The sequence below is a fragment of the Eriocheir sinensis genome, chromosome 16, assembly GCF_024679095.1.
Source record: "Eriocheir sinensis breed Jianghai 21 chromosome 16, ASM2467909v1, whole genome shotgun sequence".
In the NCBI taxonomy this organism is placed as follows: Eukaryota; Metazoa; Arthropoda; class Malacostraca; order Decapoda; family Varunidae; genus Eriocheir; species Eriocheir sinensis.
In genome coordinates this window covers 1684962-1702082 of record NC_066524.1, presented here as the reverse complement: position 1 = coordinate 1702082, position 17121 = coordinate 1684962, and the positions used below count along the sequence as shown (strand labels likewise).

The 17121-nt window shown below is 42.3% G+C and overlaps 1 protein-coding gene across 1 annotated transcript; it reads right to left on the bottom strand.

Moving 5' to 3' along the window:
* Window positions 1-15942: 15942 nt before the first annotated feature.
* LOC126999133 (uncharacterized) lies at window positions 15943-16770 on the bottom strand. The gene has a single exon (XM_050861462.1). The coding sequence runs from the start codon at window positions 16768-16770 to the stop codon at window positions 15943-15945; it is 828 nt and encodes a 275-aa protein (XP_050717419.1).
* Window positions 16771-17121: the final 351 nt, after the last annotated feature.

Genomic DNA, 17121 nt, shown 5'->3' with positions numbered 1-17121 from the left:
ATATATATATATATATATATATATATATATATATATATATATATATATATATATATATATAGAGAGAGAGAGAGAGAGAGAGAGAGAGAGAGAGAGAGAGAGAGAGAGAGAGAGAGAGAGAGAGAGAGAGAGCTCACATTATAAGCTATAGTGCTAGTAGCCAGGTTTATAGATAGTTATAGAGAAAGAGAGAAAAAAAATCAAACGAACCCAATTAAACAGAAAAGAGATTCCGAGAAGCACTCAGTCTTCATTTCTGACTCATTATTTGGAACCTGCGACTTTTTTCACGAATGCTCCCGATAAGGCGGTAAATCTTTCCCTCATTTTCCTGACGTTTTCCTATGAACCTGCGACTTTATTCACGAATTCTCCCATAAAGGCAGTAAATCTTTCCCTCATTTTTCTGACATTTTCCTATAAACCTGCGACTTTTTTCGTGGATTCCCTTCCTAAGGTCATCATTTTTTCTCTCATCGCTGACTTATTCTTGAAAACGTGCCATTTCTTATGAATTTTCTCTGACAGGCACTTGATATGTTCCCTTCATTTCTGTCTGTTTCCCCAGAACGTGCGGCTTTTCGTTTCATCGTTGACTTCTTTTTCCTTATGGATGTCTCTGTAACGCACTTCATTTTTCCTTCATTTCAGTTTCATCACACTTCCCTTGTCACTGTAACACAACTACAACTACACACACACACACACACACACACACACACACACACACACACACACACGGGAAACCTTACAGCCAGTTATAAGCCCGTAAAATCAAATCATAAGTGTCTGGAAATGCGTAGTGAAGCGACCGAGAGCGAGGCAGTGGTTAACCCACACCTCAAAATTATACTTCAGACGCGCACCCCTTTGTGTGTGTGTGTGTGTGTGTGTGTGTGTGTGTGTGTGTGTGTGTGTGTGTTTGGGATAAGCTGAGGATAGACAAGGATGGATATGCATGCATTAGAACAGATCAAAGGGATAATGTGTAAAAAGACATGAAACTATTTTTTTATTTTATAGAAAGGAATGAGAATGTGGATAAGTAAGGGGGGGAAACGAGACTAAGTGGATGAGGAACAATGATTAGTAAAGGGAAACACTGAAGAATCGAGGCTCGAGAACGAGAATATGCAAGGGGAGACACACGAGAGACTGGGTGCAGGAGGAACAATGATTAGTAAAGGGAAACACTGAAGAATCGAGGCTCGAGAACGAGAATATGCAAGGGGAGACACACGAGAGACTGGGTGCAAGAGGAACAATGATTAGTAAAGGGAAACACTGAAGAATCGAGGCTCGAGGACGAGAATATGCAAGGGGAGACACACGAGAGACTGGGTGCAGGAGGAACAACTAAAGGGGAACACCATCAGGGAAAACGTTGAGACTCATATACGGGGAAAATCTGGACGGTAAACGAAGAAGACAAAAGTAGAAGAAACACTGAAGATTGACGACAATATATAGATAGTCTTGTAGGGAAGGAGGCGGCTGGGAGCAACACAGGAAAGCAAAGAGAGGATGAGGTGAGCTAGAGAAAATGCGATAATGTGAAGGGAAGACGAGGAGCACGGGAGAAGGACAAGGCTGGACAGCGAGTGACGAGAAAAAATAGGTTTGTGGCGGGAAAGAGGAAGGTGGCGGTTGGAAATGGTATACAGTAGGGGAGGGAAGGGGAAGGGAAGGTATGGAAGGAAGGGGAAGGGACAGAATAACGGGAGATAAGAGAGGAGAAATAGACGAGTAATAGGGGAGAGGAAGGCGGTTTTCCGAAAAGGTGTAAAAGGAAAGGGAAATGAATGGATAACGAGAGACAATTAGTGGAAACATTAATGGTGACGCGGGAAAGTTAATGGTGACGCAGGAAAGTTGTGAAATGTTGCATGATAAAATTACGCTCGGATGTTGGTGCTTCTCATAAAGTTATACATGATTAAATACCAATGGGCGATAAGTAAAATAAAAAAATGCAATCACACCTCACCTGTCACAGTATCATGGTGGCAGATACTGTGGTGGAGTGGAGGAGAGAAATGACGTAAAAAAAAAAAAACCTAACCTAATCCGCTACCTGATCATCATATTCAAAGCTCCACATCAAGGGAGCTTTTAAGAGTTCATTCCTCGAAATTCAACGTGGGCTCCCCCTGCATGGTATACCTGCGGGCCCACGTCCCCGCATAGCAGCCAAAGGGTACAGTCAAGATCTATAGAAGGAGAGGTCAACTCACTTCCCTCTATTGCGCATCCTATGTGACGTCACAACGAGGTGCGGCTAAGGACCAATGAGACGTCGCCTGGATGCCTGGCGGGATGACAAAGTAACCAATGGAGAGGTCTGCCAATACCCCTCTCGGAGACACAAGGGAGGGAGGGGGTGGGGGGATAGAGAAAATGATACTAGGAATGGGTAACTGAACCATTACAGATTCAGTTCCTCTATCGGTCTCTCTCTCTCTCTCTCTCTCTCTCTCTCTCTCTCTCTCTCTCTCTCTCTCTCTCTCTCTCTCTCTCTCTCTCTCTCTCTCTCTCTCTCACACACACACACACACACACACACACACACACACACACACACACACACACACACACACACACACACACACACACACACACACACACACACACACACACACACACACACACACACACACACACACACACACACACACACACACACACACACACACACACACACACGTACACACATGATACAAAGAATTTTTTTTTCAAATTTGAAAGCAAATTTTCCCATAATACACAAATTAGTGGAGCTCCTTAGACTTTTACGCGGCGGCAGGTCTGACCAGACTGACCGGGTCATGAGCGGTCAACCCCTGCTGTTCACCTTATAGTGACGTCATGCTTGGAGCGCTCCGAAATAAGCCCAAATTGAAGTGACCTTTAGTAGTAACAAATGTACGGAAGTGGGGGTTGCCTCAGCGGGGGGGACTGGAAGTGGGGGTTGGGGGGAGTGAGTGGGGTAATTTGCAGGGGTTACGGAAGAGGGGTATCTAGACCCCCTAACCCCTCCCCCACACACACCCATCTCTTTACATTTCTCACCCCCTCTCGGACTAGCGTACGGAAGCGAGAAGGTGACGGGAGTAGGGGTGCCCAGCAGTGAGGGAGGGGGGTGACGGGAGAAGGGATACTTGAAGGGTTAAGATAAGATCTTGCTTTGACCTCGAATGACCACCAGATTATAATCACGGAAAAGGTTAAGGACATTAGGTTAATGACCAGGCTGAAATATGAATTTACTCTCTAATGCAAGTCCGAAAATAAAATAAAAAATCGCCATTGAACGTAAGACTCGATAAATTATTTAAGTTTTTGCTGGATGTATTGTATCATTATCTTCTTATTTCTCATTTCTCAACTTGTTTCTTCTTATTTCTTTCCTCAACTTATATATATTTTTTTTTACTCCGGTTATTTGGTGCCATCTAACCCTAAACACTGCAGCACCAAGTCTTTTTTTTTTTTTTTCTGATCGAATTTACCTTTTTCCGTGAAAAAGGGATCATGTGTGTGTGTGTGTGTGTGTGTGTGTGTGTGTGTGTGTGTGTGTGTGTGTGTGTGTGTGTGTGTGTTTCATTCCCCTCCGATTCTTGAGAAATCTGCGGCTAGCTCGAAATTTTGTGGGCCATCTTTTTTAGCCGATTATATGCTCCGAAGCGGAATTTAGTGAGGATTCTTATGGTATCTTCAAATTCCTCATACGTCTATTAGTTCCCGAGTTACACCGAGAAAACTGAATTTTTTTCTCTCGTCAGAGTAGCATAACAAATAAAAAACACTCATTAATTAATGTCTTATATCTCATTTCTTAACTTATTTCTTCTTATTTCTTTTCTCAACTTGCATTTCTTTATATTTTCTGCCTGCTCTTCGGTGTCATATGTCCTTAGACGTTGCCGCATCGAGTTTACCTTTTCCGTGAAAAGGGATCATGTGTGTGTGTGTGTGTGTGTGTGTTCCATTCCCTCCGATTCTTGAGAAATCTGCGGCTAGCTCGAAATTTTGTGGGCCATCTTTTTTAGCCGATTATATGCTCCGAAGCGGAATTTAGTGAGGATTCTTATGGTATCTTCAAATTCCTCATACGTCTATTAGTTCCCGAGTTACACCGAGAAAACTGAATTTTTTTTCTCTCGTCAGAGTAGCATAACAAATAAAATCACTCATTAATTAATGTCTTATATTTCATTTCTTAACTTATTTCTTCTTATTTCTTTTCTCAACTTGCATTTCTTTATATTTTCTGCCTGCTCTTCGGTGTCATATGACCTTAGACGTTGCCGCATCGAGTTTACCTATTTCCCTGAAAAAGGGATCGTAATGTGTGTGTGTGTGTGTGTGTGTGTGTGTGTGTGTTCCATTCCCTCGATTCTTGAGAAATCTGCTAGCTCGAAATTTTGTGGGCCATCTTTTTTAGCCGATTATATGCTCCGAAGCGGAATTTAGTGAGGATTCTTATGGTATCTTCAAATTCCTCATACGTCTATTAGTTCCCGAGTTACACCGAGAAAACTGAATTTTTTTCTCTCTCGTCAGAGTAGCATAACAAATAAAAATCACTCATTAATTAATGTCTTATATTTCATTTCTTAACTTATTTCTTCTTATTTCTTTTCTCAACTTGCATTTCTTTATATTTTCTGCCTGCTCTTCGGTGTCATATGACCTTAGACGTTGCCGCATCGAGTTTACTTTTTTCCGTGAAAAAGGGATCGCGTGTGTGTGTGTGTGTGTGTGTGTGTGTGTGTGTGTGTGTGTGTGTGTGTGTGTGTGTGTGTGTTCCATTCCCCTCTGATTCTTGAGAAATCTGCTGCTTGCTCAAAATTTTGTGGGCCAACTTTTTTAGCCGAATATATGTTCCGAAGCGGAATTTAGTGAGGATTCTTATGGTATCTTCAAATTCCTCATACGTCTATTAGTTCCCGAGTTACACCGAGAAAACTGAATGTTATTCTCTCGTCAGAGTATCCTAACAAATAAAAATCACTCAGAGCTCCTCATCTACGTTCCTTAGAAAGATTGCCATATGTTACTATTAAGAAACTTATCCCAACAACTGCAAATTTGACGCACTTTCATCGAAAACTTAATTTTTAATAATTTTTATTTACTTTTATGGCGCGTTTCGCGTCATCGTCCGCAGAACCTTTACCCTTGATGACATGAAATGCGTCATCGTGCGCGAGAGGTTAAATAAGTCAGATTTATCTCAAATTCACTGTCTGGGCAGACAAATATTCGGAAAAGAAGGCAAACCAGTTTGTAGATATATATAAATATGCCGTATATTCACGTCCTTATGGATATCTTCTTGTTGATTAGGGTATAAATACTCCTGAATCCCTACAGTTTCGCTCAAACATTGTTGGAGAGCCTCCCAGATGAACGCGTATTCCAATGGTGAACTCAGGAAAAAGGAACTCTTACACGTTCTATACTCCCAACATAACGAACCCTATGGTTTAAGCTCTCAGCTACTTCTGATCTTACTCTCTTAAGCCTTTGCAGTTACTTTCTTAAACCATCGAAGCCCGCCTTCCTGAAGTCAGGTATTAAGTGTTGTTTCTGCTGACTCTATCCTCCCATTTAATATTAAATTTAATTTCCTTATGATCACTGTTACCTAATGAACCCCCAACCTCAATGTTGCTTATTATGTCCTCTTTATTAGTTAACAACAAATCCAAAATATTTTCTTCCCTCGTTCGCACTGTTTTGTATATAGAACGAACTTACATTAGCTGAACTCACACTGTTTTGATTATAGAACGAACTTACATTAGCTGAACTCACACTGTTTTGAATATAGAACGAACTTATATTAGCTGATCTCACACTGTTTTGAATATAGAACGAACTTACATTAGCTGAACCCACACTCCTGGAAGAAGCTAAAATTTTCTAAAGGCTACAATAAAATCAATATGACCGATGAAGATGCGGCACGTCACAATGAACAAACTCACTGTCTTCTCTGTAAATACGGGTTTTAAAAGGTAAAGGTAAAACATCATGACCATGAAAAATCAGAAACAATTACATTGAAGCTTATTGTAATAGATGCAACCTTCAAATGAAAAATCACAAATTGCAGCGCACTCTCATTGCACATTATGCGGATTACGACATGACGTTAATCCGCGTGAATTAACGCTACCTGGCTTTGAAAATCAAACTAAGACCAAAACATTCAGTTCAGAAATACCATGAAGTCATCATAAATGACTTGAGATTTATTGACACGTATGTCTTTATGTCTGGTTCACTCGCGGCTTTAGCGAACCAATTCATCAGCACTGGGAACGAGCCCATGTGCACACAACAGATGTTGAAGATGTACCAGCACCTGCGTTACCATTATTGATCAAGGGAAAGCAGGTTTTTGTTATGACTATATGGACTCGATGGAACGACTTTCTGAGACGTCTTCCATCCCGCGAAGATTTTTCAATTCGCTTCAAGAAGCAGAACTTTCGAAAGTGATTATAAACATGCTCAGAATGTTTGGAAAGTAGCTGGATGTCAGAGCCTGATGGACTATTTGTTGCTTTATGTAAAAGTGGATGTTGGCCTTCTATGTGATGTCTTCCTAGAGTGGAGAGGTATTTTGAAAACCCAGTGGAGGTTGGATACTGTAAATTATGTTAGCCTGCCAGGATTTGCCTATGACTCTTTTTTGTTAAAAACACAGCAGGAATTAGAGATGCTTAGTAGCCCACATATATCATTGCATTCAAACAAATGTGCGTGGGGGCTACACAAGTGTTGTGCGTCGTTTTGTACGCACCAATAACATCTACGAACCTCATTTAATCCAAAACATGATAGAAACACTTTCCTTTCATATCTTGGCTTCAACAGTCTTTATCCCACTGTAATGCAAGAGAAGTTACCATGTGGAATGTAGAAAACTAGATGAGACAGAAATGCACTGGTTTTTGAGCGGGAGGGCTAGGTCAATCAAGCAACCGATGGCGATTTTGGATACCTCATTCTGTGCAATACTGAGGCTGTCTCACGTGAAGTCATTGAGAAAACGGATGACCTCCCACTGACCATCAGAAGACACAATATCATCAATAGAGATATATCGTCAGCCGCACACGAATGGTATGAAGAAGAAAACCGTCCAGTACCGTGTAAGAACATAAAACAGATTGGAACACATGTTGCTCAGGAGAAAATACTGTTTGCTCTGTCCCTCCTTAAACTGCTATTCAACTAGGCCGGGTTGTTAAAAAGTGCATGCTATTTATATGTTTAAGCAAAGCACTTTCTTGCGGACTTCATTCAGGATAACATAGAAGCCCGCAAAAGTGCTACTTGCCCTATCAAGAAAACTGCAATCAAGTGTATTTCAAACAGCATTTTGGTCGATACCTGATGAACGCGGCCAAATATAGTGAAGACATAGATATTGTCACCAACCGCGAAAAGTTTTTGAAGCTGGCCGAAGTCCTTACTTTAAACGCGTTGTACCCCTCAATGATGGTCATGTAGTTGTAGTTCGCCATAAGAAATATTCACAGGCGAATCATCCAAACTACATTGGCTACTACGTCCTAGAGCTGTCCAAGCTGCGACTATATGATTTCTTTTACAGTATCATGAAGGCTCATTACGGGGATCGGGCAGAAACTAGTGTATTGTGACACTGATTCCTTAATAACAGAAACTGAAACTCCTGATCTATTAACAGAGTACTCGCAGGAACCCTTTAAAGCTATATAGACACAAGTAACTTTAGCTCCTCACATTCCTTGTACAACACAGACAACAAAGGCAAGCTCAGATTTCTCAAGTCTGAAGTGAGGAAAGAACCATCTCAGAATTTGTAGGTGTAAGAACAAAGTGCTACTCCATCCCCATGGCAGACAGTGACCGGTTGAGTTCAGCTAAGAGCGTTCAAAGCTCATAAAGAAAAAAATTGCTCATCAGCGATACAAAGACGTCCTATTCCAGAAGCAAACATTTACCTTTGGCTATCAGGGATTCACAGTGCGTAATGGACGAATGAGTACAGTAAAATATCCCAAGAGAGGGATATCTGTAGTTCAGGACAAAAGACACTGCTTTAGCACCTTGGAGTTACGACCTTACGGTCATCCTGATAATTCTACAGGGGTAGAGGAGGAGGAGGAAGAGAAGGAAGCTGTAATCATAATTTGACCAAATTCCAATAAACATTGAGTTGGTTTGACTTGTTTATATGTCCTTTATCAAAAATGAATGAAAAAAACAATAATTGTCTTAAAATTTATTCGATTTGTGGAAACATGTAGACAAAACGCGTCTATGTTTCGATCTGGCTCATATAAAAAATAAAAAAAAAGACTCGCGAAATGTGCGCGGCGGCAGCAGCAGGCCCTGCGGCGACATCATGCGACGACAGGATGCGACAGGATTAGGTGGGCTCAGGGCGGGGCGGGGCGGGGGCAGCAGCACGCTACCAAGTTATTCTAAAGAGAAATGAGACACTGGATTTGTCTCTACTATGAACCGGACATGATAGTGTTCTTAGATAGTTATGCTCTCGACCTCAAATTATACTCTGATTATTTTAAATATATTGCTTACCCTGGGCTCAGGATATATAAAAATGCATTTCGACTTCAAAGCACGCTAAGCGATGTGTGATGGGCTTATGTCGTGTACTTTGCCTACAATGTTTCACACTTGGGTGTAAGAAACTCTTGAAAAATTTGTATGGAGTTTTCCAAGACCGAATATTCGAGGAATGATGAACACGTGATGAGATTCGCTTACAGCAAGTTTATAATGCCCGTATGACATCAAACATTTAACACGTGTTCATAAAAAGTAAGTATTGACTTTATTGATTTTTCATATTGAAGTGTATTACATTCCATGAAGCTATTCTCAGCATAAATAATTTTCTAGTTCCTTTATCGTGGTTTGTATAACACGCTTAAATCAGTGGTCTGGCTCCATACAGGACCTCACTCGTCACCACCACTAGCCCCAGTGCAGCCGCCCCGCCCGCCCGCCCCGAGCCACCCAATCCTGTCGCATCCTGTCGTCGCATGATGTCGCCGCAGGACCCGCTGCTGCCGCCGCCGCGCACATTTCGCGAGTCTTTTTTTAATTTTTTTATATGAGCCAGATCGAAACATAGACGCGTTTTGTCTACATTTTTCCACAAATCGAATAAATTTAAGACAATTTTTGTTTTTTCATTCATTTTTTGATAAGGACATATAAACAAGTCAAACAAACTCAATGTTTATTGAATTTGGTCAAATTATGATTACAGCTTCTCTTCTCTCCTCCTCTACCCCTGTAGAATTATCAGGATGACCGTAAGGTCGTAACTCCAAGGTGCTAAAGCAGTGTCTTTTGTCCTGAACTACAGATATCCCTCTCTTGGGATATTTTACTGTACTCATTCGTCCATTACGCACTGTGAATCCCTGATAGCCAAAGGTAAATGTTTGATTCTGGAATAGGACGTCTTTGTATCGCTGATGAGCAATTTTTTTCTTTATGAGCTTTAGAACGCTCTTAGCTGAACTCACCCGGTCACCGTCTGCCATGGGGATGGAGTAGCACTTTGTTCTTACACCTACAAATTTGAGATGGTGATCCTGTAATGAGCCTTCAAAAGAAATCATATAGTCGCAGCTTGGACAGCTCTAGGACGTAGTAGCCAATGTAGTTTGGATGATTCGCCTGTGAATATTTCTTATGGCGAACTACAACCCTACATGACCATCATTGAGGGGTACAACGTTTAAAGTAAGGACTTCGGGCCAGCTTCAAAAACTTTTCGTTGGTGACAATATCATGTCTTCACTATATTTGGCCGCGTTCATCAGGTATCGACCAAAATGCTGTTTGAAATACACTTGATTGCAGTTTTCTGATGAGGGCAAGTAGCACTTTTGCGGGCTTATATTTATCCTGAATGAATAATGTCCGCAAGAAAGTGCTTTGTTAAACATATAAATAGCATGCACTTTTAACAACCCGGCCTAGCCTGATTGAATAGCAGTTTAAGGAGGGACAAGAGCAAACAGTATATCTCCCTGAGCAACATGTTACCAATCTGTTTTATGTTCTACACGTACTGGACGGTTTTTCTTCCATACCATTCGTGTGCGGCTGACGATATATCTCTATTGATGATATGTGTCTTCTGATGGTCAGTGGGAGGTCATCCGTTTTCTCAATGACTTCACGTGAGACAGCCTCGCATTTACACCCCAGAATGAGGTATCAAAATCGCCATCGGTTGCTTGATTGACCTAGCCCCCTCCCGCTCAAAAACCAGTGCATTTCTGTCTCATCTAGTTTTCATATCTCCACATGGTAACTTCTCTTGCATTACAGTGGGATAAAGACTGTTGAAGTCAAGATATGAAAGGAAAGTGTTTCTATCATGTTTTGGATTAAATGAGGGTTCGTGTAGATGTTATTGGTGCGTACAAAACGGACAACAACACTTGTGTAGCTTGTGTAGCCCCACGCACATTTGTTTGAATGCAATGATATATGTGTGGCTACTAAGCATCTCTAATTCTGTGTTTTTAACAAAAAAGAGTCATAGGCAAATCTGGCAGGCTAACATAATTTACAGTATCCAACCTCCACTGGGTTTTCAAATACCTCTCCACTCTGGAAGACACATCATAGAAGGCCAACATCCACTTTACATAAAGCAACAAATAGTCCATCAGGCTCTGACATCCAGCTACTTTCCAAACATTCTGAGCATGTTTATAATCACTGAAAGTTCTGCTTCTTGAAGCGAATTGAAAAAATCTTGCGGATGGAAGACGTGTCTAGAAAGTCGTTCCATCGAGTCCATATAGTCATAACAAAAAACCTGCTTTCCTTGATCAATAATGGTAACGCAGGTGCTGGCACATCTTTCAACATCTGTGTTGTGCACATGGGCTCGTTCCCAGTGCTGATGAATTGGTTCGCTAAAGCCGCGAGAACCAGACATAAAGACATACGTGTCAATAAATCTCAAGTCATTTATGATGACTTCATGGTATTTCTGAACTGAATGTTTTGGTCTTAGTTTGATTTTCAAATTAGGTAGCAGCACCACGCCGCTGCAGAAGCAGTTAATTCGCAGGATTAACGTCATGTCGTAATCCGCATAATGTGCAATTTGAGATTTTTTTCATTTGAAGGTTGCATCTATTACAATAAGCTTCAATGTAATTGTTTCCTGATTTTTCATGGTCATGATGTTTTACTCCTTACCTTTTAAAACCCGTATTTACAGAGAAGACAGTGAGTTTGTTCATTGTGACGCCGCATCTTCATCGGTCATATTGATTTTATTGTAGCCTTTAGAAAATTTTAGCTTCTTCAGGAGTGTGGGTTCAGCTAATGTAAGTTCGTTCTATATTCAAAACAGTGTGAGATCAGCTAATATAAGTTCGTTCTATATTCAAAACAGTGTGAATTCAGCTAATGTAAGTTCGTTCTATAATAAAAACAGTGTGAGTTAAGCTTAATGTAAGTTCGTTCTATATACAAAACAGTGCGAACGATGGAAGAAAATATTTTGGATTTTTTGTTAACTAATAAAGAGGACATAATAAGCAACATTGAGGTTGGGGGTTCATTAGGTAACAGTGATCATAAGGAAATTAAATTTAATATTAAATGGGAGATAGAGTCAGAGAAACAACACTTAATACCTGACTTCAGGAAGGCGGGCTTCGATGGTTTAAGAAAGTAACTGCAAAGGCTTAAGAGAGTAAGATCAGAAGTAGCTGAGAGCTTAAACCATAGGTTCGTTATGTTGGGAGTATAGAACGTGTAAGAGTTCTTTTCCTGAGTTCACCATTGGAATACGCGTTCATCTGGGAGGCTCTCCAACAATGTTTGAGCGAAACTGTAGGATTCAGGAGTATTTATACCTAATCAACAAGAAGATATCCATAAGGACGTGAATATACGGCATATTTATATATACTACAAACTGGTTTGCCTTCTCTTTCCGAATATTTGTCTGCCCAGACAGTGAATTTGAGATAAATCTGACTTATTTAACCCTCTCGCACGATGACGCATTTCATGTCATCATGGGTAAAGGCAAAAGGTTCTGAGGACGATGACGCGAAACGCGCCATAAAAGTAAATAAAAAATTATTAAAAATAGTTTTCGATGAAAGTGCGTCAAATTTGCAGTTGTTGGGATAAGTTTCTTAATAACATATGGCAATCTTTCTAAGGAACGTAGATGAGGAGCTCTGAGTGATTTTATTTGTTAGGATACTCTGACGAGAGAATAACATTCAGTTTTCTCGGTGTAACTCGGAACTAATAGACGTATGAGGAATTTGAAGATACCATAAGAATCCTCACTAAATTCCGCTTCGGAACATATATTCGGCTAAAAAGTTGGCCCACAAAATTTTGAGCAAGCAGATTTCTCAGAATCAGAGGGAATGGGAACACACACATACACACACACACACACACACAAACACACACACACACACAAACACACACACACAAGATCCCTTTTCACGGAAAAAAGTAAACTCGATGCAGCAACGTCTAAGGTCATATGACACCGAAGAGCAGAAAATATAAAGAAATGCAAGTTGAGAAAAGAAATAAGAAGAAATAAGTTAAGAAATGAAATATAAGACATTAATTAATGAGTGATTTTTATTTGTTATGCTACTCTGACGAGAGAAAAAAAATTAAGTTTTCTCGGTGTAACTCGAACTAATAGACGTATGAGGAATTTGAAGATACCATAAGAATCCTCACTAAATTCCGCTTCGGAGCATATAATCGGCTAAAAAGATGGCCCACAAAATTTCGAGCTATGCAGATTTCTCAGAATCGGAGGAATGGAACACACACACACACACACACACACACACACACACATGATCCCTTTTTCACGGAAAAGGTAAACTCGATGCGGCAACGTCTAAGGTCATATGACACCGAAGAGCAGGCAGAAAATATAAAGAAATGCAAGTTGAGAAAAGAAATAAGAAGAAATAAGTTAAGAAATGAAATATAAGACATTAATTAATGAGTGTTTTTTATTTGTTATGCTACTCTGACGAGAGAAAAAAATTCAGTTTTCTTGTGTAACTCGGGAACTAATAGACGTATGAGGAATTTGAAGATACCATAAGAATCCTCACTAAATTCCGCTTCGGAGCATATAATCGGCTAAAAGATGGCCTAAATTTCGAGCTAGCCGCAGATTTCTCAAGAATCGGAGGGAATGGAACACACACACACACACACACACACATGATCCTTTTTCACGGAAAAGGTAAACTCGATGCGGCAACGTCTAAGACATATGACACCGAAGAGCAGGCAGAAAATATAAAGAAATGCAAGTTGAGAAAAGAAATAAGAAGAAATAAGTTAAGAAATGAGATATAAGACATTAATTAATGAGTGTTTTTATTTGTTATGCTACTCTGACGAGAGAAAAAAATTCAGTTTTCTGGTGTAACTCGGGAACTAATAGACGTATGAGGAATTTGAAGATACCATAAGAATCCTCTCACCAAATTCCGCTTCGGAGCATATAATCGGCTAAAAAAGATGGCCCACAAAATTTCGAGCTAGCCGCAGATTTCTCAAGAATCGGAGGGGAATGACACACACACACACACACACACACACACACACACACACACACACACACACACACAATATTACATGATCCCTTTTCACGGAAAAGGTAAATTGATCAGAAAAAAAAAAGACTTGGTGCTGCAGTGTTTAGGGTTAGATGGCACCAAATAACCGGAGTAAAAAAAAATATATATAAGTTGAGGAAAGAAATAAGAAGAAACAAGTTGAGAAATGAGAAATAAGAAGATAATGATACAATACATCCAGCAAAAACTTAAATAATTTATCGAGTCCTACGTTCAATGGCGATTTTTATTTTATTTTCGGACTTGCATTAGAGAGTAAATTCATATTTCAGCCTGGTCATTAACCTAATGTCCTTAACCTTTTCCGTGATTATAATCTGGTGGTCATTCGAGGTCAAAGAAAGATCTTATCTTAACCCTTCAAGTATCCCTTCTCCTGTCACCCCCCCTCCCTCCTGCTGGGCACCCTACTCTGTCACCTTCTCGCTTGCACGCTAGTCCGAGAGGGGGTGAGGGGGGTGAAAAGGTAAAGAGATGGGTGTGTGGGGGGGTTAGGGGGTCTAGATACCTCTTCCGTAACCCCCGCAATTACCCCCACTCCGTAACCCCCGCTCACCCCCCAGTCCTGCCCCCCTTCCAGTCCCCTGCTGAGGCAACCCCCACTTCCGTACATTTGTTACTACTACCTTTCCTTCTTTAGATCTTGGGTACAGTGTTTAATGCGTGTTTTCACTCGCCGTGGTGGCCCGCTCATCTCTTCAGAGAAAACTTTCAGTATCCTGGATTTCAATGTGATTTGTTGTGCATTCATTTTCCCGTTTCTTTTTTTTTTTTTTTACTTATATATAGAAAAAAAAATGGTGCTCTTAACCCTATTGTTTCCTTCATTTTCCTTTTCCCTTTTCTTCTTTTACTCTGCCATCTTAAATTCCACCTATCTTCCTCCTTCCTCCTTCCACCTTCGTGCGCGTGGCGGGAAGATTTCACTCGCGCCGTCTGAAAAAGCGGGGAGGCCCGCGTCCGCGTTATAAGCGCGGACGCGGGCCTCGCCCGCAAGTGTGAAAGGGGCTAAATTAAGCGTAAGAACCAGTAATTACAGTGCCGTAATTTATGGGCTAGGAGGTTGTGGGCTCCAAAATGTTTTCCATATCGGGCTAAACATGCTCCTAAAAGTGCTGATTAAAAAAAAAATCCCCCGCCTGCTCGCTGGCCCCGCCCCCCCAACTCATGAATCTATGAAGCTCTCTGGCCCCCTAAAAAAATCTATCAAACTTACGGGCCTGAAATGCCTTGACCAAACGAATATTTGACGGATAACACACATACGCAATTGAATTGATTGATAAATAAATATGTAAAGAGAAACAGTAAAATAAAAGAACAAAATAAAGCAAGTGTAACAAAAATCCCACTATTTAATATAATTTCTCTTGAAATGATGTAAAATTTTCATGTTGGTTTTCTTCAGAGTACGCGTCCGTACTCTCTGCCGCTCCCGGCTCACAGCACATGTTTCCAAAGGGCACAAAGGACATTAGTCGGGCTCCCGTGAATGTTTTTCACATTGACTGTGCATAAGTCAAGGCAAACCATCACAAAGGTCATACAGCTGTCCACGGAAATACCCACAACCTCTACCAAAGCTATATCAAATTTGGGCGTGTGTGTGAGCCCCTAAGTGTTTGAGGAGAAGATGCAAGAGGAAAGAGGAAGAGGCCGCGTGGGCAACGGGGAGCAAGGGAGAGACGAATCTCACGGCACCATCAACAATGCACTATGCTGATGACGTAACGCATATCATCAACTACTTAGAAAAATCAAGACAGTTAGTGGAGAATAGAATCATAAAGGATATAGAGAAAGAGCTGGATGAGGTCCGGGGTTAGCATGAACCAAGCGCCACTGTAAACACTTGTCTGCACCATAACGGGCCAGGCCGACCACCAGCCCCACCTAGAAAGCCTGCCGGCGCAACAGGCGAAAAGTTAAAAACACGCAAAACCAAACCAAACGATGGAACACAAATCGGTTATGCAGAAACAGGTAAAGTTTTGCGACTAACAAGAAGAAGAACCAGAATAGGTAAATATATCTATGAAACGAGAAGAGGAAGCTGCACCAACTAAATGTACGGCTGTATTAAAACCCGACCAACAAAAACAAGAGCACACCTCACCAAAGCCAATGCTTCATGTCTGCTTCGTATACCCGCCATTACCACACGTGACAACAAGCAAGACAAACAAACGAAAACTTCAAGAGGAGCAAAGCAGAACACCAGGCGAGGATTTTAGTGCTTGTAGAATGGCCCTTTCTTGTTCTTTTTCTTCTTTTGCTTCATGGACTCATTCTTCACCTCTTCCTTGGAGGGTTTCGAGGCCTTTTCTTTGAAGCCATCCTCCTCCAGAACTTGTCGCAGGAGAGCAGTGACCTCGTTGAGGTCAGGGGCATCTTCAAGGCTCTGTCGGAGGTCAGAGAAACGCTCCGTGTCAGGGATGACCTGCAGGGCCGTGCACGCTATGTCGATGACGTCATTCTCCTGCTGGCCGGGGTCCGCGCTCCGCGCCGCCAGACCGAAGTCCAACAGGAAGGCGCGCACCCCCTCGCCGGACGCGTCCACCAGCACGTTGCCCTCGTGGATGTCGCCGTGGGTGATGCCCCGCGCGTGCAGGCGCCGCACCACGCCGCACACCTCCACGAGGGCCAACAGGGAGGCGCGCACCCTGCCGCGGCCCAGGCAGTCCTCCAGCCGCACCCCTGGGCACAGCTCCATCACCATGCACGGGGGAGAGTCGGCCGTCAGCCCATACAGCCGGGGCACGGCCGCCTCGCCCTCCAGCTCCTGCAGCACACCCGCTTCCTCGGAGGTCTTGGCCACCAACTCGGGGTCGTTCTCCGGCTTCTTGACGGCCACGGGCACCGCCCCGCCCCGGGGGAGCGCCAGGCGCCCCCGGTACACCGTGCCGTACTTGCCCACGCCCAGCACCGTGCCCATCTTGAGCTGCTGCTTCTTGATCACGGGGAGGTCCATGCTGCCGGTCCTTGCCGTGTGGCCGGAGAGGGAGAAGGTGGCAAGTTTGTGTTCGCAGTGCTCGGTGATCTCCTTGGCGTCAGCCATGTGGCTGTATTCTCTGTTGGATGTCTTGACAGAGTCAAGAGCATGACTGTGTAGGGTCAAGATTCAGCACGTCACCTCGGTTTTGGGAAAACGGTTTTGGGGAGATGGAGTTGACATTGCATATGGCTGAGTCTAGATCTAGTTGGTAGGAGGTGCCGCGGCCAGGCCAGGTAGGGGTTCACATGAGGCAGCCGAATAGTTGTTGCATGCCACCGCTGTACGGTGTTATAGTTGCCTCCTGTAGTTTTCAACGGAGCCTTTCACACGTGGCCGCTGTGGTTGCCCTATACGGTAATCCGCTTCGACGGCGGCTCTTTCTCTCATATAGAGCCCTCCACTTACGGTCGTCGC